Consider the following 27,698-nt stretch of genomic DNA (forward strand, 5'->3'; position numbering starts at 1 on the left):
ATTCCCATTTAATACTCTATACCTAGCCTCAACCTAGGACCCTGTACTGTCACTGAGGTTACAGCTGCCTTCCTAGACAAATGTCCTTCAAAGCACATCTGCTTCATTGGAAGAAAGATGCCCTTCTGTAGCAGGCACTGCTGGTGGCCTATCCAAGGCCATTCACTCCTTCTTTGTTGATAGAACCCCAACTCTATCCAAATATCCCCTCCTTGGTGCAGGATGTGGATTCTGACTCATCTAAGCCAATAGTAAGCAAACCTTTTCTGTAAAGCGCCAGACAGTAAATATTTTTGGCTTTGCAGGCCATAAGGTCTCTGTTGCAACTACTCAACTCTGATGTTGTAGGGCAGCGGTCCCCAACCTTTTTGGCACCAGGGATCGGTTTCGGTTTCGTGGAAGATGATTTTTCCATGGATGGGGGTGGGGGGAGCAGGGGATGGTTCAGGCAGTAATGTCAGCGATGGGGAGCGGCAAATGAAGCTTCACTCGCTCGCCCGGCACTCACCACCTCCTGCTGTGTGGCCCGGTTCCTAACAGACCGGACTGGTACCGGTCTGCGGCCCGGGGGTTGGGGACCCCTGTTGTAGGGTGAAAGCAACCACAGGCCATAGGTTAAAAAAAATGGGTGGGGCTGTGTTCTAATAAAACTTTATTTAAAGAACAGGCATCAGGATGAATTTGAGGTGTACTCTCTTGACCCCTAGACTAATGCAATGGGACCATTGTAGTTCTATTTCTTTTGCTAGTGATTGGTTTAGACATGAGCATATGATATAACTACAGACAATGAGAGATGAAGGAAGATCTTTGAGCAGCTTTTAGGAGTCTTCCTTCTTGTAAAAGATAGTAAGGAAGAGATGATCCCTCTTTTCTGCTGGCCATAATCACATCAGGATGTGATACCTGGAAATGTCACAGCCATTTTGAGACCATGGAAATTTGGGAGCCATTCTGACCTGTGGGACCCCCAGATGTTCCCCTAAGTGTGAACAGGGAACAATGATATCTACCTATGAAAGCTAAATGATGCAAAGTAAATCAAGTGCTTTGCAGTATGAGTACAGAGCAAGCACCCAGCAACTACTGGTAATTTTACTCTACATTTATGTGCCCATAAAAATGCTATGTAAAAGGTAGGTGTTCAATAAAAACTTTGAAGAAGTATGTACTTTGATGTTTTTTCTCCCAAGAGCAAGGCTGGATTTGCCCTGTTCTAATCTGCTCTGACTGGGACTCTCCCGTGATAAATGGCACATTCACGTGGCTCTTTTTTAGGATTCAGCCTGTGATCCTTACCTGAAGGGAGCTGGGGGGTGGCTTCCTTGGCACTTTGCTCTTACAAGCCACAGGGAAGTCCTAAAATTCCAAACTTCTTATCAGCACAAATAATAACCACGGAAATGATCTGAGTAGCTGGATTCATAGTAAGAAGATCTGTCAGTAAGATTACACACACTAGCCAAGAGTGGCAGAGTCCATCCCCATTCCTCCTCTGCAGCAGGTAACAGCCAGGTGGTTTTACTTTTGAGGATACTAAGGCAGAGAGAGATGAAATGCCCTTGTCACTATCATTAAGAGTAAAAAAATAATAATAATAAATTAAATAAGTAAAAACTTTAAAGCAGAGCCAAAACTAACTAGTCTAAGGATCTAGAGAATTCTGTCCTTAATGGAGGACGGAGAGGACCAGCCACTGCAGCTTTAATAAAAGCAGATACTATAAAATTCTAACTCCTTTTTTAAAAGACCTCTAGACCCCTTAATCTCCCAAGTAAGGCTTCCTCAACTTCCCAGATAAAAAGTATGCCCATTGGCCCCTTGCCCCTCACAGTGTGGTCCACAGACCAGCAGCATCGACATCTCCTGGGAGCAATGCAGCATCTGAGGCCCCTCCTCAGACCTACTGAATCAGAACCCACATTTTGTCAGGATCCCCAGGTGATCTGGATGCACGTTAATATTCAAGAAGCACCGTATCTGCTTTTTCCTAAGGATTATACTCAGCTGTATAAAATTATTGTTAAGACATTCATGATGCAGAGAAGTTGGATATAAAATTGCATGAGGCTACTAAGTAGTACAAAACACTCGCAATTTCCAAGTTCACATCTTAATGCTACTGCCTTTATACTAAGTGTCCTGAAAATAGTCATGTTGTGAGTTTTTCTTTCCTAATAGCATTCTATAATTATCCTACATGTTCCAAAAATTAAAATATATAATTAACCTGGGGAAAAATAACCCTTAGAGGTAAAAATATAGGAGAGACACAGAAACCTTACCTACAGCTTGAAGAAGTTAATATCTGAAAAGTGAAAAACTCTGATCAATTATTTGTGTTGTCTCTAAGACAGGCAATCACTTTAAATCTCCTCACACTACACTCATTAAACTGAATGGTTAATGGAGTGTTGGGTGGACAACCACTGGGTCATGTCGGAAAAAAAAAAAAAAGAATGAATCAGCAAAAGCCACTAGAAATCTCTGTCAGATTTTTAAATAATTCAACTATTGCACTCTCAAGAGCATCTAGGTCTTCAAATTTGTGCTGGGCAGTGGATTCCCTCTTCTTACAAATAGTCTTACTGGGAATTCCCAATGTATACAAGCTCCTTGAGAAAATACGGAGGAAAGGACAGAACCCAGGAGTCTTTCTTACCAGGTCCCTTGTCTTCTCTGCCTGTTGAGGTCGACCTAACCTTCAAAATCTCATATAAATGAGCTTCTGCTTCACTTTGCATGTATATACCTACATATGTAAAGTTACAACAACCCTATGAGCTAACAGTTATGATGCCCTTTTTTAGAGTTAGGAAAATCAAGGCTCAGAGAAGTAAAAGATTTGTCCAGGGTCAATGGCGGCAAAGAGAAGACTTGAATTCAGGATGTCCTGACTCCAAATTCTAGGCTTTCAACTGCCGCCCTGCATGTTGTCTCTAATGCTTTCCATGGTTCCCCTTGGTTGAAACTACTATTTCAGGACTTCCCTGGTGGTGCAGTGGTTAAGAATCCACCTGCCAATGCAGGGGACACGGTTTTGAGCCCTGGTCTGGGAAGATCCCAGATGCCGTGGAGCAACTAAGCCCATGTGTCACAACTACTGAGCCTGCGCTCTAGACCCCCGCGAGCCACAACTACTGAGCCTGTGAGCCACAACTACTGAAGCCCATGCGCCTAGAGCCCGTGCTCCGCAACAAGAGAAGCCACTGCAATGAGAAGCCCGCGCACCGCAATGAAGAGTAGCCCCTGCTCGCCACAACTAGAGAAAGTCCACACCCAGCAATGAAAACCCAATGAAGCCTAAATAAATAAATAAATAAAATTACTATTTCACCCTTCTGTACTTTCAGAGCATTTTTTTCCACAGCATATGTCACTTCCTGCCTCACATTCTAGAGTTTTCGTCCCCATGACTCATATGCTCCTGGAGAGCAGACGCTGTGTTCTGCTCATCACTAAGGATCTAGTAATAATTTATAAATAGAAAACTGGGTTTTCCTCAGTTCTCTGGGGTTTGCCTTCCTAGAGGAAGTGCCCCTGGAAGCATACCCCTGAAAATGCAAGTGGTCACCAAGCTGGTTTTGCTTCAGCTAAGCTGCAATAACCACCATGACCACCACCACCACCATCTGCCCCACCTTCCTCTGGGTGGGGTCACATGACTAGTTTTCACCAATAGAATCTGAGTGGAAGGAAAATGAGTCCATTCCAGGCTGAGGAATTACGAGCAGCCTTCCCTAAGTTCTCTCTTCTTCCTGCCTCCTGGCTGGATGCAGAGGGTCCACTGAGGTCGCATAGGCCCAAGAAGATAGTGGAGACACTTGGTGGAAGTGTAACTAGTGACAGCGGAACTGTGAAGAGGGGAAGTAATAAATCTACTGTGTTAAGCCACTGAGACTGGAATTGTTTGTTACAGCAACTGACCTTCCCTGACAGATACATCCCCATTTATCCAAAGTCTACCATTCAGTTCTTTTAGTTAACATGTTTTCTTTTACAATACAAATGCTTCCAAACAAATTAGGGCTACAAGGTATTCTTTGAGATAAGGAAGACATTACTGAATATTCTTTTAATGGAGTGTTGGAGCCCCTGAGAATTATCTGATTCCCTTTAGGGCTCTGAATCACCTTTGGACTCTTTCACAACTCTTTAAACTGCAGATAACTGATAGCCATACAAATAATTCTTCTCTAGACGAGAAAATTAATTGTCCAGTGGAGAAACAGCCCTCATCCCTCGGAAAAAGTCTGTCCTGCATCCATTTGTAAATTCATTTTAACAGTCTGTTTTTTGTTGTTGTTGTTTAAAAGTTAGAGTTTATTTGACAATACACCAGTGATTTGCAAATTTTATGGTTTAGTTGGAGCCAAATTTGAAACAGTCCTTGACTCCACGTAAATTTGTGATTCTTTGATCTTTCCTTTGAACCAGTTGTGGCATCCACCTGGTTCCTTTATTAATTAATGAGCTTTTTAAAATCTTTGACACATGTTCATTTTACATCAAGAATCATAATTATATCTTCTTTAAAAATATATTTTTGGGGGCTTCCCTGGTGGCGCAGTGGTTAAGAATCCACCTGCCAATGCAGGGGACATGGATTTGAGCCCTGGTCCGGGAAGATCCCACATGCCGCGGAGCAGCTAAGCCCATGCGCCACAACTACTGAGCCTGCACTCTAGAGCCCGCAAGCCACAGCTACTGAGTCTGCGCGCCTACAGCCTGTGCTCCGCAACAAGAGAAGCCACCGCAATGAGAAGCCTGCGCACTGCAACAAAGAGTAGCCCCCACTCGCTGCAACTAAAGAAAGCCCATGCAAAGCAACAAAGACCCAATGCAGCCAAAAAATAAATAAATAAATAACGAATTTATTTAAAAATAAATAAATAAAAATAAAAATATATCTTTCAACAACTATGAATTATTGACAGTCCCTCAAAGTCTTTAAACCAAGTTCTTAAAGAAAGAGTGTTCTGATATAGTGAAAGGGATTAAGAAAAGACTGAAGCCTCTTTGGATCCCAGGGCAGTCCTGGGTGGCCACTACCAGTGCTGAAAGGAAGGGTGGAAAGCGAGGATGATAAGGATGATGACCAGGGAGAAGGAGGAAGAAAAGAGAACACAACAAACTTCCCCCGCATCATGATTTTTCCCATGGTTTTCCCCTACCTCCTTTTCATTAGTGGATTAAGTAAATGAGTTGTTTTTAGAACTATCTGTGGTTTCTGTGGCTCAGCCGTGAACAGTAAGGCCTACCTAGCAACAACTCTTCACTTTAGCTCTGTGTGTGCATGGTCTCCATCACCCACCTGCTTCCCACATGGCAGGGCTCAGAAGCCCAAGGCCGTGGTCCTGCAGGATGTGCAATACTTTATCAAGCTTGTGATAAACAAACCTAGGTGGTAGTTCCCCTGGTGCCTGTGGCTGATTTCATATCAAACCTTATGCCGTTGGAAGCTGCCGACATTACTTGGAGCATTTATCCCCAAGGATTCACCAAAGTCATCCTGTTCCAAACAGTTGCTGTCCTCTTTCAAGAGGAGCAGCTTGAAATTCAAATCCCATTATTTCAGAAAGATTTCAGCCCTTCAGGAAAACTTAGAGGTGGAAAGCGTAAATCAAAATTCCCTCAGCTGTAAACACTCCTCTGTTTTAAATTCCTTCCCCGGGTCTTGATAATCTGGATGTTTGTAAAGTTTATTTTAAAGATTCTTCACATGAATTGAAACTGGGCATTCCTTGTTGGACACATATCTATATTTTGTGCCAGATTCTGTGAAAAAATCTTTCTGTCCAACAGAAAATCAGAAAAGTTCTTAGTTGGAAAATCAAAACCCCGTGGTTATTAATTCTCAAATGCTGAAATGAAATGAACTGGCTGACTTCAACCTCACCTGATCACTAAGCTAAGCTTTGAGGATTTAGCATCTTCTTTTTATGATCTCAGTAGAGAGAGGGGGAAATTACTGAATTGCTCTATTTTCTGAAATGCAAGTTAAGTGCATTCTTTCTCTGATCCAAATTAAGGAAGACAAATAAAACTGGGGAGACTACAAATATTCCAGATTCTTAACACAGCGGACCTATAACATTCGATTAATTCACCTTAATTTAGCATCATGTAACTTCAAATCAAGAGATAAGGACACTGCTTTCACTACTTTCTCAATTTTGTTTTAACATAATTGGAAGCTTTTTAACATCATCTTTGTTTACTTTCCTCTGTATTTTTCAAAGAGGACAATTTATACTCAGTTTCTTCATTTCCGAAATTTTTTTCAGTCCTCTCTGTATTTCTTGTTTAATTCCCAGAAGAGCCTACTAGATGTTTTCATATGTTAATAATTCCCCAGCTGAGCCTATGAGTGCATTCTGATTACAAAGAAATTAGTTCAAAGCACTCTCCTCAGATATAATGTGCCTTATTAATGTTTTTATTAACTGCAGCTGATGAAGAGATTATTTTCTGGCTTAGTTCCAAGAATCCTTTTTTAGCTCTCCAAAGGAAAAGTGACTGCTGAATTTTCACATAAGAAATTCATTCCTAATGAATGAAATGTGATTTTTTTTCCAATTCTCTAATTCAATATAGTTTAATCATGAAAATACAGATAAGGGCTTCAACTTCTGGAAAGCATTAAGTCTATTATCTCACACAGATCATTAACAGAAATAAAGATGAATAATGTGAAGCTGAGATATTTGGGTTTAGTTCCAGAAGGCTCTTCCTAAATCAGCAAGTCCAAATTTACTTTTTTTTTTAAACCTTTGATACAAGAACCTATTATCCAGGGCCTTTTAAAGGGCCTTAAAGACATGAAAAGAGAAAAATTTTGTTCAAACCAGAACCCTAAAACATTTAAAATACTATATTATAATTATAAGTTTGTTCCAGCCAGAAGTGAGATACAAAAAGACAACTCAATTCTCTGACTTGGGGAAGCAGTGATCCAGTGGCAAAGCGAATCAGGTTTAATAAATTTCTCACTTCCATGTAGGTGATGCTATGGCTGTTTTTATTCTTTGGTAGAAGCTATCAAAGGCCTTATCGCTATTAAGCCACCTAATTAGCTATTTGGAAATTTTTAAAATGATTGATCACTATGAGAATGCAATCATTTGATTCTCATCTGATTCAGATTCTAAGGTAATGAAGGTAGCTGGCCCAACATTTTCAAGGTCTGATCATTAAACGGCGTAGAATCACTCCAAGCTCATTCTAAAATGTTAGATTGCTGCCCACAAAAAAGAAAAGGTAGTTACTCAACACTGGGCAGGTGTTAGCTAATGCTATGATGGTAATCATTTTGCAGTATATAAGCGTATCAAATAAACACGTTGCACACAATGTTATGTTAATCATATCTCAATACAGCTGGAAAAAATAAAACATTAGATTATGTTCCGGAAAAAAACCTAGCCTCAAAATGTTATCTATGGTCGATGACTTGAAGGCATGCTATAATTAGTTCATTACTAAGGGCTTTGTAGATGTAAAAACTATTTTGAAGTAAGTAGAGAGAACCAGAGAAAGTTAAGATCACATGAAGTTCTACCTGTCATGGGATATTTAAGCTTAATCTCAGTTATAAGCATTATGGAGAACCCTCAGTACCTGATCAGTTACCATTTTTTCCCCAAATCCAACTAACTCCGTTTAACACTCCCCGTCCCGTCCCCCACACTGCTCTCCAGGATAGTTAAATAAGGGACTACTGTTTAATTGTCAGAGCGCAATAAAGCATCCTCATCCCTCCTCCCAACAGTGCTGGACAGTTTCAGGTCCAGCATGGCTACCAGCTGAACCCCCTTTTAATCAATCAACAGTACTCAATGCTGAGTACTAGATACTGTGCACTTCCAAAAAAGTCCTAAGCAAAATGAGATAGTGGAGTGGAAATGAGCCCTACTGCCCAGAACGGCTGGGGGAGTTTCACAGGGGAGGACTGAGTGGGAGTTAGGGTTGCCGGGAAAGGCTTCAGCGAGAGCCGGGGGTGGGCAGACAGACAGAAAATGGAGACCATCCCAGGAAAAAAGAATAATGGTAGAAAAAAATGCGGGATCCAGAAATGTCTGATGCATGTTCTGGTGACAGTGAGTACAGCCCGATGAAGGCAGAGGTCTTGGACAAAGCAGTCGAGAGAAACGAGGAGGGAAGATAGACCCCAAACAGATCCTGGAGGTCCTTGAATATATCAGGGGTGTATAAAAGAGACAAATACACTTATAAGAAATGCTTCCCACCCATGAACTGTTGAATCCCTGAGTTACCTGATGGAAATCTCTGATTCCTTGATTTTATATTCAATCTCTCTTTCACTTCTGCTGCGGTGTATTTTTAATTCGCACCACCAATCCTCTGAATTTCAAAAATAGCTCTGGCTTCCTGAGGCCAGTTTGAGAGGTTGGCAGTTCTTTGAGAGCACAAAGAACCTACTACTACAGTACTGGAGAGACCCAGCTGCACAAAGATCAATGTTTTAACAACCAAGACTGATTTCCCTTCCTCCACACAGGAACATCCCCAGGGAAGCTTTATGCATAGGGGAGTTAGCTGCAGACGGGGCTGGGGCTGCCACTGTGCTCTCCACTAACTCTATTCTACGAGTTTCCCTCATTAGCGTTTGAGACTTAGAGTTGACTCCTCACTAGTTTTCTCAAAAGAAATCTTTGGAGGAGAATAAGGGAATTTGCAGTGTCCCACAGCTGACTTGGGCAAAGGGAACTCTGTGTGTGTTTGTGTGTGTGTGTTAATGATCTGAGTTCTACCACTCTTGGAATTAATGAATTTCAAAGCCTCAATTCCAGTCTGCCTGAAATTCTTGGTGCAAAAGTCCTACATAGAGCTGCGAAAAATCATTAAGTGTCAGTCCTAAAAAGAAAATTTAACACAACCCACAAAATCACCCATGCCATCAATCCTTTCCTCCTTCCAAATGATGTAACATTTCCTATGTTGAAGGAACATAAGAGTTTGACTGTAGTTATTATACATAACTGCTCATCAGAAGTGTCATGAACACCAAAACGAAAGAAAAAAACCCAGAATACATTACATTCTTTTTAGGCCAGAACCTGGTTTTGTTTAGCCTTGGCCAGCTATCTTTTTGATTTTTGGTTCAAGACGGGCGTCCTCAGAACATACCTGCGAGCACGGTTGGAAGTGGGCAGCAGAAAGGAAGTCTATTCACTTTTATGTATTTAACCTATTTATAACCTACCCCATGCTAAAAAGAGGATTTACGCCTTCTAACAAAAATACCTACAATATAACAGGTTAAAAATAAATAAATGGAAAACTCAGGAAATAAATGCATTTAAAACCTAAAATCCTGAGTTTGTCAGATTTTTCACCACAGGCATGGGGACAGATTTTCTCCCCTAGAAATCCCCAAATACTAATAATCTGCAAGTAACCAATGGCTCAGATGGAAAGATCTATGAAGAAATGATTTCTTGGACTTGGAAAGCATCCTGCTCTGCAGACCTAACATCCCTTAAGCACTCATCCTCCTGAGGTGGGAAGAGGCAGGTATCACAATCTCTAATTTAAACTTTGGCACCAGTGTGTCCTGCCTAATGTGGAAAAAGGAGGTCTACACCCAAGTTCTGCTCCTCTTGTCTCAGAAAAATAATTCAGTTCTTTCCAAAGAAAGAGTAAATGGCATTACTCTTAAATCCAGAAACCCTGGGTACCATCTGAGGACAGGAAGGAACTCCAAGTAACTGGCAGGTGCCTACTCAAGGAAACTCACATCCGGAGATGCTCACTCATTCCAGATGCAGAAGTCAGGGTACAGACCTCCATGGTACAGATTTAGAAGTCTGTCATGTTGAGGCAGGAGGCAGACAGGCCCCAGGTAAGACATTTACAGCTGGCCTCCCGTTTACATTTCATGAAGCAGGAAAAAGTGGGCTTCTGGCCAGACACTCACAACTAGCCTCCTGTTTACATTTCCTGAGATAGGAGATAGGTGGGCTCCAGGTTAGGCATTTACAGTCAGCCTCCTGTTTGCACTCCAAAATGGAAGTAACAACTGAAGCAGGGTAAAAAGCCAGGCTTTGTCTCCTGTGGACACCTTAAGATAACAGTTGTGGCAGGAGCAGAGAGGAGCTAGACCTTGTTTGAGTAAAGGATCAAGAGGCCATATACTTCCCATCCTTGGGGCAAGGGAGACACTACACATGCGCAGAAAGGCTCCTTGCAGGTCAAAAGTCAGGGGACAATGCCAGGCCACAGTGAGTCTTGCTTCTCCCAGACGCCTTCACGTCAAGATCCATCTTGGCTGAAAGGTGCGTACGCACCTAAGGGGAGGGTCCTGAGACAAATTAGCCAGGGGGGACAAAACAAGATGATTGGCCAGAAGGAAGACAAAGACCTGGAAAACTGCCCTTTTATAAAGAATTTAAGTATTTCCCAAAGGCGCGACTCTCTCTCTGAGTTCGCCCGTGCATCTTTCCACATGTACTTTGCTTTTCCAATAAACTTTGTACTTTTCTCTTTACCTTTTGCCTCCTCACCTGAATTCATTCTTGACAAGGCAGGCAAGAACTAGGTATCCAGGCCCTAGCCCCTGCCCGCTGTGGTCTAGTGGTTAGGACTCCCGGTCTGGGAACTAAGATCTTGCTTCCGGCTACTGCTCGTGTTGCATGCTGCAAGCTGCCACTTACTGCTGCGTGCATCCGAAATCAATGTGACCATGGGCTTTCTGGGAAAACTAAACCATGGATATTGACTTTAATCTCAATGTGACTGTAAAAAGCTGGGTTTTTTTTTTTAAGGCACACTAATCCGATACACAAAAGATCGTTACAAGCAACGTAAATCTTTACTAATGGAGATTCAATTCATAGAGCACAGAACACTTCTGATAATCCTCTTTCGCCATCCCCTTCACAAACAGAAGCTGCCTCACCCCAAGGGAACAACCAGCAGACCCAGTCTCGGACAGCTGTGCTCCGTGGGTGGGACCCAGGTATCAGTATTTTGTGTCGCTCTCCAGGGGGTTCCAGCCAAGAGCGAGAACCACTGGTGCGGGGGCTTTAGCCAATCTGCCACTCACGTCGCGCTGGTTACGTTGGATTAAGGTTTCTTTCCTTCTCCTTCCTTACACATATTTAACCACGTTAGCCCGCCAACTTCCTGAGCAACCTCGTAATACACAGCTTAACATGTTATATGCCAAAATACACTGACATTTGTTGCAGTGAAGAGTTGTTTGAAGTCTCACACTTCCCACTATCTTTTACGGAGCATCTTTTTCTTGCTGTCACAGCCCGTGTTGCACTATATTTAAGTGTTCAGTCTTAGCTACATGTTAAGTGTTCTAAAAGAACGAGAAGGATGATGGGGAGAAGAAAGAGAAGAGCTGACACGTTTGAGGACGAAGGCTCTGACTTTCTCACAGACCAATGCTCAGTTTCTCTAAGGCCGAACCCCCTCACCCTTTGCCTGCAGTTCATTCTAGCTTTCTACCAATTCAAAACACATTCTCTTTCTTTCATATTAAAATCATCCTAAATCACCAGGTAATGAACCTGATAAATAATAATAAATCCATGATAACATCTTATGGGTTATCCTATCCAGACAGCAGATCTGCATTTTTGTAAGGCCTTCTCAAGATATATTATTGCAATCCAAAGGAAGGCTCTTAATATTGAAGAGTAGGCACCATGTTAAAACGGGGAGGGGGATATAAATTAGAGATCACACAAGCACTCCCGAAGTCACACCCCACAGATGGCTGCCCACTCAAAGAAACCCCTGGTTGTAAATGATGATTCAATTCCCCACTGTGTAATCGCTCAGCCACTGGCCTCACATCTATAGAACCATTCTCTGCCCCATGGTAATTTACCTCTTTACAGGTCAACCTCTCACTCTTTCCACAACATATAGCACACACTTAGTAGGCGCTCTATGAATGTCTGGTGAAAAACTAGAAACATGAATGCTCTTCATTCTTCTGCTTTCCACAAACATCTCTATACTGTTAATTGAATATTTATCATGTTTTTTAAAGACCTCCAGAGAAAAATATTCCACTTCCTAAATCAGGAGCCCATCCCAATGTTAGATGCAGGCTTTTGAAAAAAAACGTGAAGACAGCTATAGTAATTCTGCACTTAACTAACTGATGGCTTTTGGAAGACTTATCTATCAAACATCAACCAAACCATAAAGTGGCCAAAAAATGGTCTCTTCTTGGAACAATACCACCACCCTCAGGCCCTCATCCAGAACTCATGAATTCAAAACATATTTAAGATAAATATATTAGTTTAACAAGATTAGTCACAGGATTCTTGGAAGATAAAAGAAACATGGATAAGAATCAGCCACAAGAGAAGTAAACAGAAAAACACAGAAATCATAGATAGGTATAGTGATTGACACACGCCCCCATCCGTTCCACCAGTCATGTGATCACATTCCCCTTGCCAATGATTGTTTAGAAATGAGCATGTGACCTAATCCCAGCCAATGAGAGGTGAGAATTCTACTGGGGGATTCTTGGAAAGTCTTCCTCTCTCCTAAGGAAGAAACACAGTAAAAAGACAGTCTTCTTCTTTGTCTGAACAATGTCTTGTCTAGGTGTGACATCTGAAACTGCTTCAGCCACTGCAACTGTAAGGAGGCCAGCCTGGGGCCAAAGTGAACATCCCAAGGAGGACAGTGCAGCAAGGTGGAAAAACATGAGTCACCGATGACAGCTGAGCTACTGAGTCAACTGACCCAGGAGCTCCATCTCTGGACTTCTTGTTTTCAGAGAAAATATATTTCTTTACTCTTTAAGTCAATTTAAGGTTTCTGCTACGTGTAGCTAAAGGCATCCTAGCAGATACAGAATGCACAGAGGAAAGAATCACCAGACATTAATTACATTGCAAATGTTTAAACATTAAAATGGATATGTTGACTCAACTTTGCCCATATTGATTTTATACTTTTAAAAGAATAATCGTGTGATTTATTATAGTGAAAGGATAAGAAGTAGTGTGGGTCACAGTGTCTGCTCTCTGTACAGGTTCTTACCAATAAATTTGAAAATAAACTTGTTAGATCAGAAAAGAAATTGATTCTGCATATGTAAATAAAGAGCTTCCTATATGCTACTAGCATTTTACCAATCAATGCACCTCAGTTATAACATGGAACTTTCACTCCTGATTCTCTGTCCTCTATAGTTCAGTCCACAATCACACCTCCCAACAGCAAGATCAAGAAATTGGGCTCTCTCTCTCCAAAGCTTTACAGGCAATGTGTATGTGACAATACAGAAAACAGAAGTGCACAGAATTAAGCCATGGATCTACTGCTTTGCCTCAGAAAGTCATCTAAGTTTTCTGCTCTTGTTACTTCACAGAAAATGAAACGATAATCTATTCAAAGAGTATGTATTATTTTTAGCCAGTCCCAACTACCCACTTCAATCTGTTCATTTTTAAAGGTTTCTATGGGTTTCAGCATTTGCTTTGGAATACTACTCATATTGTAAAATAGGATGTGATAGTCTATAAATAAAAATAACCCACTTAAAAATAGGAATGAATAAGATGGCCAATTAAAGTATAATTATATTAAATTGGATTACTTTTTAAAGGTCTCAATCTTTGCATTTTTAGTGATTCATTAAGAAAAAACTATAGTTAACTTTACAACACTCACACTCAGACTACAGCTGCCACACAAGCTCTACTTCTAAAATGAAGCTGCTCATGAAATACTTATTGAAATCTGTATTAGCTTCCTATTTCTGCTGTAACAAATTACCACAAACTTAGGGGATCAAAACAACACAAATTTATTACCGTACAGTTCTGGAGGTTAAAAGTCTAAAATGGGTCTTGAGGGACTAAAAATCAAGGTGTCAGCTGGGTTGTGTTCCTTCTAGAGGCTCAAGGGGAGAATCCATCTCCTTGCCTTTTCCAGCTTCTGGAAGCTGCCAGAATTCCTTGCTCACGGCCACATCACTCTGACCTCTGCTTCTGTCATCGCATCTCCTTCTCCGACTCTGACTTGATACTTCTCGCTTATAAGGACACTCGTGATCACACTGGGCCTTTGCAGAAAATACAGGATAACCTCTCCCTCTCAAGATCCTTAACCTAATCACATCAGCAAAGTCCTTTTGCCATGTAAGATAACATAGTCACAGGTTCCAAAGATTAGGATGTCAACATCTTTGGGGAGCCGTTATTCTTGGTACCACAAAATCCATCACAAATAGGGGAGGTTTCCCTCTATTCCACGTGACCTGAGAACATTTAGGAAACTGTATCAATTAACATTGATCCAGAAGTTGTCACTCATTTTGAGTTACTAGGAAATACTCCTGTCCCTCCAAGAAAAAGTTGGTGAGCTAATAAAATCCAAGACCCGGACACTACTACTCTAACCCAGTCTTCCCACAGTGGAAAAAAAAGGAAGGGATTGAAAGATTTGCTCCTTATTTTGGTTCCCATGAAAACTACAATGCTAAAAACATGTTGGCAAACTGAAGATATCAGGAAAAGAAGTGGCAGTAAAAAGGTAGGAGACAACCAGGAAAGTGGTAAATTTTATTAAAAGGAAAAATCTGATATGAAATAAAAATTCAGGACTTGGGGAAATCACTTTTAAAAGCATAGCAGATCACTAAATTGGTATCACTAATTTAAGAAACCTTAGCCATGCATGGAGGCTGGAATCAGGACAGGGGGACAATAGGGCTATTTGTCCTGTGCCTCATGCCCTACACACCTTAAAATGTAACTGCTATTAGCCAAAAACTGGGGAAAACCCAAATGTTCATCAACAGGTGACTAGATAAACAAAATGTGGTATATCCATACAATTGAATACTACCCAGCTATAAAAAGGGAACAAATTACTGATACAGACCACAACATGGTTGAATCTCAAAATCATTATGCTAAGTGAGAGAAGCCAGGTACATAAAGGTATGTATTATATGATTCCGCTTATATAAAATTCTAGAAAATGCACTCTAATCTGTAGTAATATAAGTAGATCGGTAGTTACCTGGGATTGGGGACTGAGAGAGAGACAGACTGCAAAGGGCATGAGGAATCATTGGGGGGACAAAAGGGAAGTGATGGAAATATTCTGCATTTTCAGTGAGATGGAGGCCACATGAGTGTAGCCTCCGTCTTGACAGCTGTCAAGACTCGTCGAATTGCATACTCTGAGTGCAGTTTATCGTATATAATTTATACCTCAATAAAGTTGATTTTTTAAAAATTTGACTCTTCTTCAATGGTAAATTTGTGTTGAAAAAGGCTAGAGCCCAAATGATCATGTTACCCTTGAATTGTAACCGCTACAGATTTTTCTAAGATTCATAGCCTCTCCAATTGCTTATAATTATCATAGATGGTAAGCCAACTTCCTAAGTGGGGAAAATTGGCTTCTTGGACCACAATCCAGGAATAGATGCCATATGGCCTCTGAGTACCTCTGTACAAAAGCAACCCTCTCTCCAGTAAAGGGGTACAGTCCCTAAATATTCACCCAATCCATACTTAAAAGACTGTTCAACTGTCCATGATCCTTCCATATTATAAATCCACTACCTGAGGAGTCACTTGATGTGTAGATTTTTGTCTTTGTGTTTAACCTCTGTAATTTTGTGTTTACATTGGTATTTTGTATTTTATTTTATTGATCTCAACCAGTTCATGTAGAACAGGTGCATTTCAGACTAAATATTTATTCACATGTTCCCAGGCCAGTGTGTGTGTTTGTTTTATAATATTTTGATATATTGATAAGCTTTTAGCAGTTTCACTTGATATGTTTTTAAAGTAATTACTGCCCAATTACATGCCGGATTTGTTCAGGAAATAATTTAGTAAATACAGCGTTGTATGCACATGTATGATACCTTCTGCCTGTCCAGTGGAAGTCCATCCTTTATCACCTCCTCTGCTTACCATAAGCGTATTCCACAGGAAATCCCAGGTACATTTCAACTACAACCTTTATGCCAACCTAGAGGGTGATAATCCCAGAATAATTTCTCAGTCCCAGACTTCTTCCCTGAATTCAAGACTCAAAATCGAAGTCCATCCTGGACACCCCACAGGTTCCTCATATTCAATGTGCCCAGAATTAGCTGATCATCTCCCCAATATGCCAAGTTCACGTCGCTCCCTCTATTCCCTCTCTTCATCAGAGACATCACTCTCCACCTGTTCGCCTAGTCTAAAAACCTAGAAATCATCCTCAACTCTCTTTCTATTTTTCCTCATCCCCCCCAAATCAGTTAGTACCCGTGACGAAAAGCTCTCAGGTTGGCTCCTTTTTCTTCATCCCACTTCCTCTGCCTTAGTTCACGCCTTCGTTTCTCACAGGGACATTTCATTGGTCTCATAAGTGGCCTTTCTCTCTCCCCAGTCTCACGCTCCTCCCCTGTTCCTCCACTGCACTATCACTAGAATGGTTTTCATAAAGGACGAGGGAAAATCTCTTGGCAGTCACAGATCTTCGTGATGCATCCTTGCTTACCTTACCTTTCCAGCCTTGTCTGCTGTTATATCTCCTAGAGCTTCTTTTTACCCACTTACAACGTTCTTTGCCAACCCATCTGTATTATGCCATGCTCTTTCATCCCTCCAATGCCTCTGTGTATGTTCTGTCTTTGACCTCTTTCTCCTGCAAGCTATCTCCTATTTATATAACCTTCAAGCGACAGCTCTGAACTCTCCAAGCTACTCTAAATGGCCCCCTTCTACATTTCTGCTCTGGCCTCCTATAACCCTACTTTTATTACAGAATTCACCCACCCTGCACTGAAGCCTTTAAGAGTGGGCTCTGCTCTAATCAAGAAAAGGCAATGCCTTGTTTTTCTCTGTGTTTCCAATGCCTTGCAAAGGAACATAGTAGGTGTTCCATGTTTTGGATAAATTAATTAACCAAATCTAAAGGACAGCTCATGAAAGAATTCTATAATGGAAGAGAAGATGACATTAAAGATCCTTATGCATGTTTCCTTAGTTTTAGAGATTATGAAAAGGATTCCTCCTTAGACTGCAAACCTTTAAAGGTTTACCAACTTCAGTCTGAGCTTTGAAAAAAGCGAAAGAGCTTGTTTTAAACTACACAATCGTGTGATAAACAGATGATGCGACTTTCCCACTCCATACTCATTTTAATGCACTTACCCTTCCTCATCACTAATCTGAAAGAGTTTTCATGGGAGGAGAGGAGAACAATCTTTAAGAAATCATATGTAATAAGATTCTAAATTGGAAGTTTCAACCGAGGCACCAGGATACACTAGTATGATATTCCAGAGCGAAGTCCAAGACCAACATCCAAATTTTCAATGGAATACTCCAAACGCTGGTTATACGACTCTTAAATCTAACCTCTGCTGTACTTAAGGTATAAACGGGCCTTTTAAAGACTAAAAGAGTTTCAGGGAGGAGATTTCTTTGGAGAAGATGTCACTTCCCCTCAGGTCAAGAGAGTGAGGCCTCAAAGAATCACCCAGAGCTTAATAGCATCTCTCCAGAAAAAGGTAAGAGGAGACAGACAGAGGAACGTCCCTGCTGACAGGAAGAGAGTGTCAGAGTTGGGGTCAGCCTACATCCGCGGAGACTCTCACCGAAAATCCAGGCCAGGCACAAGAGAGAGTAAGCTTGGAGTTGTCTAGACACTAACTGCTGAAACAAGATTGTATTTGATGGTGAAATGCAACCACGAGAATGAGCAGAAAAGTCATGGGACGGCTGCAAGCTCACCCGGAAGTGAAGGAAGAATTTCCCCAGGGAGGAAATTCTAAAAGGACAGAGGATGACAAAATACATTTGTTTTCCGACTCCAGTCCATTCGCGCTGCTTGTGCAGTTGACTGGTTACACACAATTCCTCCCCATTTGGAAGTCCTCCCAAAGCCGACAGCTGTCCTCCAGCTGGGAAGGAAAGATGGAATTCCTTCCAAAAATTAGGTAACCGTGCTCTTCGTGGGCAGATGGAGACTGTTTGGAGCCTGACTATTGAAGAGCATAAATATAAACATAGTGAAGAAAGAACTGAGAACTTTTTCCCAGCCGAAACACCCGTAAACAGAAGATCCATTTTGTTCCATAATCTATGCCAGTGAAGGAAAGCTGTCACCTAAGAAAACTAAAATGAGGGGAGAGAGGAGGGAAAGAAACACACATGACTCTTACCCAGGCCCTGACTCTGCTGTTCCCACTCGATGGTGTCCGGCACCTGGTAGGTGGCTCCCTCCAAAGAGACCACGTTTCCCTGCTCTAAGCCAGGTTCCTGAGACGTGATGCCAGGGAGAGTAAACCCAGGCAGCTCGGTGTCACCACCCAAGGTCTCATCCAGGGAGTCTGCATCTTTATCCTCCTCATCTTCCTCCTCCTCGTCTTCTTCATCCTCATCTTCTTCTCCCTCTAGGCAAGAAGAAAGCAAAGGGAACATGAAGAAATACAGTGAGTGCATACAAATGAATCTTTTGAAATGACCCAAACACTACAAAACAATCATGATTGGCCTTTCAAAACAAATTTTATAGCCAAAGTTGAGCAATATGAGCTTTGCGGGATTACATGCCCACCGTATACTCACATTTTAAACTTTCAAAACCACAGCTATGTCAGATGATTATCATGCGTCATGTTTATTGGGAGTCAAAGTTCAGGTAATACGGATTTTTGTTAAAGCCATATTTATACTTACAAGGGTAGGAAACATCCTCTTCCTGTTTTCTGGAGATCATTAAAGATTTATTTGTTAGAAAGCACACTGAAATACTAACAGAATTTAAAAGGAGTGTTCCAATCTCTTTCTATCTCATAATACTAAACAAGAGAATTCATTATGTTGGCACAGTTTTCTTTCTGTTCTTCTTCCACATTAGTGAGTAGAACTCACAACAGTGTTAAGTGAGAGGTCCATAAATCCACTCCTGTATCTGTGTTCCTTACAGAGGAGTGACCCAAGAGATGGGAAACCATTACATCAACGTTCTCCATACAATTCTAAAGGGGATTGGGAAATGAAACATTGATCAAGGACAGTCAGAAAAGCAACACATGAAAAAAATCATTATTATTACCATCATCATAAGAGTTAAATTCACAACGTGTCATCTGTGATGCTTCAAAAAGTGTTGGTTTAGGAAACATAAGGCCCCCAATTTCATTTTATTTCATTAATTTTAATTGTCTAGGAATACTTTGAGCCCCCACCCACATCCTGAAGGCACCCCTGAAGCCCCGGACAAGGGCCCACAAAATCCATTGAAGGCCTTTTCCTTGGTCTCCCTCTTGGCTCCAAACACAGTGGTGATTGCAACAGGGAACGCTCTTTAGATGGTAAAGAGGAGAGGGAGGAGTAAAGCCACCCAAGAATTCTGAGACTTTCCTTTTCCTCTTCCAGACAATTTTCTCCACATATATCCCTCTTCATCTATCATTTACAGGTTTTCTTAACTTAAAAAAAATTACCTCTAATCTTTCTCATTCTTATATATCCTTTAACTATGTGGGCCTTAATACCTGTCACTGTTCCAAAAATTCAACAAATATTTATCAAACACCTAGTTCCAGGCACTAGGGATACAGCAATGATGTCTCTGCCTTCATGGAGCTGATATGTCCCTCAGGAGATGTACAGCAAACAAAGAGATATACAAATAGATATACAATACATGACACTCTGATTAAAACCAGCAAGAAGATAGAAAATGCCCGGTACTACTATTATAGATGGAGAGATCAAGGAAAGTTTTTCTGATAAGGTAAAGTTTGAACAGAGATCATACCAAAATAATGAATTCTCTTGTTTCATTTAGGTCATTAAAGATTCCAAGCAGAAGAGAACAGAGGGAACAGCAAGACCAAAACCTTGAGGCAGATGTCTGCTTGCTGTGTTCTAAGAATGGCAAAGAAGACTGGGCTGGGGGGCGGGAGGAACAGAGAGAATACAGGAAATGAGGGGGAAGGGGTAGGCAGGGGCCACGTCTAACATATATTTATAAAGAATGACTCTGCTGCAGGGCGGAGTATAGGCTATATCAGGGCAAGAGACAAAGCAGGGAGACCCATAGGAGGCTATTTCAAAACCCAGGGGAAAGGGAGAGCAGTGGTCAAATCTGGGATGTAATTTGAAGGTAGAGCCTTGCTGATAATTACAATGTGCGATGTGGGAGGAAGACCCCACTTTACTGAAAATGGGAACTAAAGAATAAAGAGCAAAATCAAGAATTTTATTTTAATAAAATTTTAATTGTGTGGTGGCTTGTGCCTATGACATACAAATGGAAATGTTGGAAGTCTAAGGAAGGTCAAAGCTAGAAATAAAAACCTAGGAATCATCGACTTATAAATTATATTTAAAGCCTTGAGACTGGGTGAGATCACCAAGAGAATGAGAGTGGATGAAAGCGAAGTGGTCCAGCCCAAGCCCTGGACAATCAAACATTTAGAGGTTGGCCAGCAGAGGGAGATCCAGCAAAGGAGACAGAAAAATGACCACAGGTGGGAGAAAAACTAAGATTGAGGGACTGAGTAACAAACTGAGACTCTGGCTTTGACATTTGGGAAGTCATTAGTGACCTTGACAAAACTTGTTTCCCTGGAATGGTAGGGACAAAAGTCAGACTGAAGTGCTTCCAAAGAAAATTAGGAAAATGGAAGTAGACACAGCAAATAGAGAAAACACGAGAAATTTGAAAAAGAGAACAGGGACATTAGGGGGTAGCTGGAAGGAGATATGGGGTCAAGGGTGGGTTCTTAAAATAGGAGCTACTAGAATTTGCTTGTAATTGATGAGTAAGATCTGGTGGAGAGGGGGAAATTGATGACGCAGGAGAGAGCGGAGAGCAGCTAGAGGAATGTCCCAAGAGATGAGGTATAATGGAGAGGTTACACACATGGACCCTGGAGCCACACAAACTTTTTATGGCTGCGTGATTTTGGACAAGTTACTGAATTTTGGTGTGCCTCAGCTCTCTCACTGTAAAACTGGTATGAGTCCTACCTCACAGGGCTGTTGTAAGGATTACATTAGTTAATATATCAGGTACTTAGAACTAAGCCTGGCACGTAGTGGCCACCATATAAGGTTGGCTTCTTTGCTATTACAGAGAGGGGAGGGGGCCCAGTGCACAGCCAGCTCAACTACATCCTCTGCCGTAGCAGGCACAGGTGCCAGCAGGCGGGTAGATTTGGTAGTGGGAATACGTGAAAGTTATCATATTTCTTTTCTTAGTCAAATAAAAAACTGGAAAGGAGAAGAGAAATGTTGGTGGTTTGAGGCAACAGGAAAAAGTGTGAAACAGTCATCTTGAAGAGTGTGTGAGTGAATTCTTGGGGAAAATGAGGTAGGACTGCCAGGCAACCCTATGAGTCCACATGAGATATGATGTCATAAATTTAAAGTAAGGCGTGTTAAGATGATCGTGTGTTTTTCTTCAGCCACATTCAGCTGCTTGGGTGCAGGAATGGATGGAGGGGTAGAGTAGGCAGAGACATTTAACCAGAGCCAAGTTTTGCTAGGAGAGCTCAATTGGGGAGGCGGGAGGAAGAGGCAGTTGATTGTGTCTGGGCATCTAATGTACAGCATGGTGTCTATGATTAACAACACAGTATCATATACTTGAAAGTTATTAAGACAGGAGATCTTAAATGTTATCACCATACCAAAAAAAATGGTAATTATGTGAGGGGATGGAAGTGTTAACTAACCTTACTGTGGTAATCATTTTGCATTATATATATATATATATATATATATATATATATATATATATAATGCAAAATGATTACCGTGTGTGTGTGTGTGTGTGTATCAAATCATCACCTTAAACTTACATATGTTATATGTCAATAAAATCTCCATAAAGCTGGGGGGGTGAAAAAGATGGAACAGGGACTCTAGCTAAAGGGAAGTTGAGAAGGACGGTGGATAGAGAAAAAGTAACAAGGTCACTGGATTATGGAGAAAACTATCAGGGATCATCAAGACTATTTGACAATTTTGCTGACCCTCCTATAGACAGAAATTTGTCATAGGTTAAAAAGAACATTTTATTATTTTTTAAATGTTATAAAATCACTTTTAGTTACGTTTCCTCTCCACAAACCTAAGAGGGTTGTACTAGATGGAATAATTGTGACAATATGACACTGATCCCCTAAGAACCGCAAAGGCGAAGCCAGAGCTCTGAGCCATGGATTTCCAGCTCTCATCATTGAACCGTTGTCCTCTGACCCAGCGGTCCCCAACCTTTTTGGCACCAGGGACCGGTTTCGTGGAAGACAATATTTCCACAGACCGCGGGGGTTGAGGGGGGATGGTTCAGGCAGTAATGCGAGAGATGGGGAGCAATGGGGAATGGCAGATGAAGTTTGGCTTGCTCACCCGCTGCTCACCTCCTGCTGTGCAGCCCGGTTCCTAACAGGCCACGGCCCGCTACCGGTCCACGGCCCTGGGGTTGGGGACCCCTGCTCTGACCACCACCAACCACCAAGGACAACTTCTATTTGGTCCTCAGTGTGTTCAGTTAGTTCCTCCTCTTTAAAATATAGAGCTAACTATATGATCCAGCAATCCCACTTCTGAGTATATATCTAAAGGAAATGAATACATTGCCCTGAAGGAACATCTGCAGCCCCACATTCACAGCAGCATTATTCACAAGAGCCAAGGTAGGGAAACAACCTAAGTGGCCATCAATGGATGAATGGATAAAGATGTGGTATATATTTATATGTATTATTCATATTATATAATTTATATTATACCCATAAATAGGTGTAATATAATATAAATATATTATAACATAAATGGAATATTATTCAGCCTTTAAAAAAAAAAAGAAATCCTGTCATTTGCAACATGGATGAACCTGGAGGGCATTATGCTAAGTGAAATAAATCAGACAGAGAAAGACAAATACTACATGGTATCACTTATACGTGGAATCAAAAAAAAAAAGAAAGTCTAACTCATACAAAGAATAGAAAAGTGATTGCCAGGGTCTGCCATTACAGGTGGAAGTAGGGAGAAGTTGGCAAAAGGATACAAACTTTCAGTTATAAGATGAATAAAGTTTGAGGATCTAACGTATAACATGGTGACTACAGCTGAAAACACCATATTGTACAATTGAAATTTGCTGTGAGAATAGAACTTAAATGTTCTCACCAAAAATAAAAAACGTAAATATGTGAGATGATGAATGTGTTAATCTGATGGTGGAAATCCTTTCACAATGTATGTGTGTATCAACTCACCAGCGTACACGTTAAATATCTTACAATTTAATTTGTCAATTATACCTCAGTAAAGCTGAGGGGAGGAATACAGAGCTATAAAAATAATGAACGGAACCTCAAAAGTCATCTTCCTCCATCCTTTTGCATCCTGAGGAGAGGGCAGCATCTATGCAAGTCTACGCAAACAAAATGTTTGCTGCCTTCACGATGGGATTTGGAGGACCTTGCTCAGGTCAACGTGTCTCATGTCTCACAATCTCTCCCACACTCACCCCCCGTGGTAAAGCCTTCCTTCTCCTCCCTGCCCTGAAATGCCCGACATGAGATGTCTAACTCCAAGTCAATAAAAGTCCAAGTCCAATAAAACTGAGGAATACTCTCTCCAGAAACACATGATGGAGCGATATACAATTATTCAATTGTATATTGAGAAAGGGAAAGGAAGGACCCTGTCTGACGTGTGGGGTGAAAGAGGAAAGTCTTCTCCTTGTACCAGCAACACTGACCTTCAACACAAAGAACTGTATACGGTTTACTAGTTGTCACTTTTAATACCTGACCAAGCCTGGGGAGACAGCTATAGAAAAAAGGAAGTTTCAGAAACTGTGCAGAGAAAATAGGAGGGAGACAAGCCTTACAGGAGTGAGAGTTCTCCGTTAGTCTAGCTTTATTCCCTCATTATCTTTTTCTGCCAGGGAATTTTCTTACTTTTTAGGAGGCTACAACCATTTTGTAGCTGTTAAACATCTTTAGTAGAATGTCTCCTGTACCCTGCTGCAATTTCCAGTGGAATGTTGACTACTATTACAGATCAGTAACAAAAACAGGTATGATAACCTTTCTAATATTAGCAAAATAATGTATTTTACAGCAGCTTGGCCCAGAAAGGTGAAAAACTATTGGATAAAGGAAGGACAATCTTGTCCTCTGCTGTATCACCAGTGACTAACCCAGTGGCTGGCAGTCTGCAGCACTCAGTATTTGTTGAATGAATGGATTGATGGAGGAATGCACAGTCAGTGAGCTAGATCCAGGTTTTTAACAACTGGATCTAAGGAAACACAGAATAGCATTTAATAAGCAATTAGTAACACATTCCTCTGAGTAATCTTGTGACAAGCACAAAGGCAACATATCAAATGGACAGGTACAAAACAACCCAGAGTTGTATGCATGCTTCTTCCACTAATAAAAACTGAAGAGAAAGTCATCTGTATTTAACCAGTCTTTCAATAGTTGCATCTAAGAGAAATAATAATGTTATGAACACCTCTGAACACAAAGGACAATCACATGAAATAATCATTCAGCAAATAAAACTGTGCCAAAAACAATAACAGGATCCCTGACTCGAAGAACTCATTCAAATAACACTACCAGGTTATATGTTAAAGGCTATAGGGTAATGCTTTCTGAATTTTGTAATTTGGGGTTAAGATAAACCCAAATTTTATTTTCATTTATCTGAATCCCAAATAAGCACGTGGATCAACATAAAACACACACGCACAATTATTCCATATAAAGATAGCACAGAAAAAGAAAAAATGAACCTTTAAAAATACTCTTGGTTTACCATTTATAACAGATACACCTCATATATCAACATCTGGCGACAGTGACCAGAGACTGAAGTTATATTTGTCCTGAGAATCCCTAAAGAACACTGCAACCCAGGAAGGGAAGGTTCAGAGAGTTCAGCCTAAGAAGTTTCTTCTAGTCATGTCCCCTGGAATGGAAAGTGCATCCTCGTAACTGATGCTTCTTTTTCCCAGGTTGACTGGACACCGATTACTTCAGAAAACCAAACAATAACGCTGATGCTAACAGCAATCAAAGGGGCAGTCATGATGGTTTCCGAGTAACCGTCTCCCGTGAGAGGCAAAATCCTCCCACCACTTCACACTGCTCCCACTCCCAAACACCTGACATGGATTACATAAAATTCCCTGGTCACTCGTGCTGAACCAGCATCTGCTCAAGGCGTCCCACTGAATTCAGGATGCACAGTCAGGCAATGACTAAGGCTACTTGCCGTGGAGCTAATGGATTTTTCCGTAGTACTCTTACCAAGGTCAAGTCACTGGCTAGCATGTCCACTGTCAAGAATTCTGACACCTAACAATAGTGAGAAAACCGACTTAGGTGTCAGCCAAAGCGCCTACACAGGTGTTTGGACATTAGGCAGCTCAGCCTGCAACAGGGTCTAGAACTTGGTTTGATTTCTGATTGATGGGCTTGAGGTGAACTGAAACAGTTAAAATTAGAACTGTAAAACATTAAACAGAGATGCCAGGTTACGTGCCACATGGCCAAGAGATGCTTGATCATATTAAGAAGTGTGGCAACAGCTCAAACAGAGAAATGGCCTGTTGCAAGTGGCAGGAAGAAAAAAAAATATGTCTAGACAGTACCATCTCTAAGCCAATTTCATGTGTCTGGCCACTCTCTGACAGAATCTCTTCACAGTTGTTTCATAACCCATAACAATACCTTGTACTCACATGGGGCTTTTCTTCTGAGGAAGTCAAAATGCTTTGCAGGCATTATTCTCCAAATGTACACAGTTGGCTAAGGAGAGCAAGTTTTATAAGCTCTATATTACTTACAGCCTACTTCACTGGTGATATAACTGCCTCGGGTGCTCAAATATCACAGCAGAGCCTCAAATGGGTTTGTTAAACCCCAAATTTTGACTCTCCAGGTCAGGCCTGTTTTCTTTATTTACTGCAAACATTTCTGCCTAAGGTTACCAAAACCAAGAGTTTTCATTTTGTTCAGAACCAGGGCCATGATCTTCCCAACAAAATCAATAGAAGATATGGGAGAAAGTTTGCCCTGTGGTCTGGGCCCGAGTAATCTGGTTCTGCTACAAAGTCCAGTTACCATTTAATAGACAGTTCCCACCAAAGATGCTCAGTTTCTCTCAATCCATTTTTATCACAGTTTAGACATTTTAAGATTTCCAGAAGATAGAGACATAGCTAGCATTCCCAGAGTATTGCTGATGAGTCTAAGGGGAACACTTGGTTGAGAATGTCATCCCAACAATAGGAGTAGGAAGAACCCCACCTGTAACACTTGTTCCCCAACATGACCTCTCTATCCTTGACTTATAGGAAGAATAGGCTCCTGCCTGTACTTTCTGTCTCTTTAGAATAGCAATGATTAATTTGAATCCTTGTCTTTTGCCTATTTATTCATTAGGTTTCAGGGTCAAACCTCTCTTTTTCTTTCCTTTACAAAGTTTAAAATTAAATCTAAGGTACACAAATTAGGACACGTGAAGAAGAGGAAGGATACCATGAAAAGAAACAGGGTGAATTCTCTGGGAAGAGGCTAAGCATGAGTCTTTCTCACATTTCCCCTGTAAACGGAATGGCTGTGACACATCCAAGTGGCAGACTTTTAAAAGAAGAAACACTTGTTGGCAAGTGTTTTCCTGGGAACCCCTATACAATATAATCAAGAGCCACTGTAGCAAAATGGTTTCCACACATAAAGAGCGACTGAAGTACTAGGGATGGTACTGCCTTAATTTTCCAGATTTATTTTTAACTTTGGCTTCAAATGGGATGCAAAACTTAAAGGCCAGAGAAAAAAAAAATTAAACTTGTTTTGAGGAGATGAAGCAATTCTCCAGCAGATGGCTCCCTGAGATTGAAAGGGATTGAGAAACCCCAGAAACTACTGAAATAATGACCACAAAATTCAGCAGCTCACAATGTTACATTTCATTACGTTTCTTAAATCTTAAATATTTCTGCCAAGTGCTTCTTCATTTTTATCATGTAATATTAGATATATACAAGAGAATATGTATATAATGTTTCTGTTATTAAGCATAATAATGAAATCACCTCCAGAGAACTCACCATTCAGCTAAAGAACTGGAATATTACTACTGTGGCATCTATTTGCATATTCCTCTATCATCTTAACCACCTACTTCCCCTGAACGCCATAAAAAGTTACTGAACGATGAATCACTTTGCTGTACAGCTGAAACATTGTAAATCAACTGTACTTCAATTAGAAGCATGTAACAGGGAAAGAATTACTGAATGTTATATTCTGGGATGTTTTTTTCCACTCAAAATTATGACTTTAGGTTTCACACATCTAACAAAACACTGGTTTGTTAATTTCACCAATTTATGGTATTCCATTTTGCAAGCATGTCACAATTTATTTATTTAGCTTCATGTGAATAAACTTTTGGGTTATTTAGTTGTTGCCAATTTTTTTGCTGTTATGCATAGTACTGTTATGAACATTCATATATGATCTCTAGTGGATCTACTCACTGGTTTCTCTAAGGCATATTCCTAAAAGTGGACTCGCTCGGTCAAAAGGAATAGAGGTGTTCAACATGCTAAATGATGTCTAGATATATTTCCTTAGCTCCACATCCTCACCAACCTTTGCTATTGTCAAACTTTTTCTTTTC

At 40.9% G+C, this 27,698-nt stretch overlaps 1 protein-coding gene across 1 annotated transcript in view; it reads right to left on the bottom strand.

The window, feature by feature from the left end:
* ARMH4 (armadillo like helical domain containing 4) overlaps positions 1-27,698 on the bottom strand; it is a 135,898-nt gene that overhangs the window by 70,183 nt on the left and 38,017 nt on the right. The window contains exon 5 of the mRNA XM_061182608.1: positions 18,188-18,418. Within this exon, the coding sequence (XP_061038591.1) occupies positions 18,188-18,418 (231 nt within the window). The remainder of the gene's footprint in view (positions 1-18,187; positions 18,419-27,698) is intronic.

This window comes from Eubalaena glacialis, chromosome 2 (assembly GCF_028564815.1).
Source record: "Eubalaena glacialis isolate mEubGla1 chromosome 2, mEubGla1.1.hap2.+ XY, whole genome shotgun sequence".
NCBI classification, from domain to species: Eukaryota; Metazoa; Chordata; class Mammalia; order Artiodactyla; family Balaenidae; genus Eubalaena; species Eubalaena glacialis.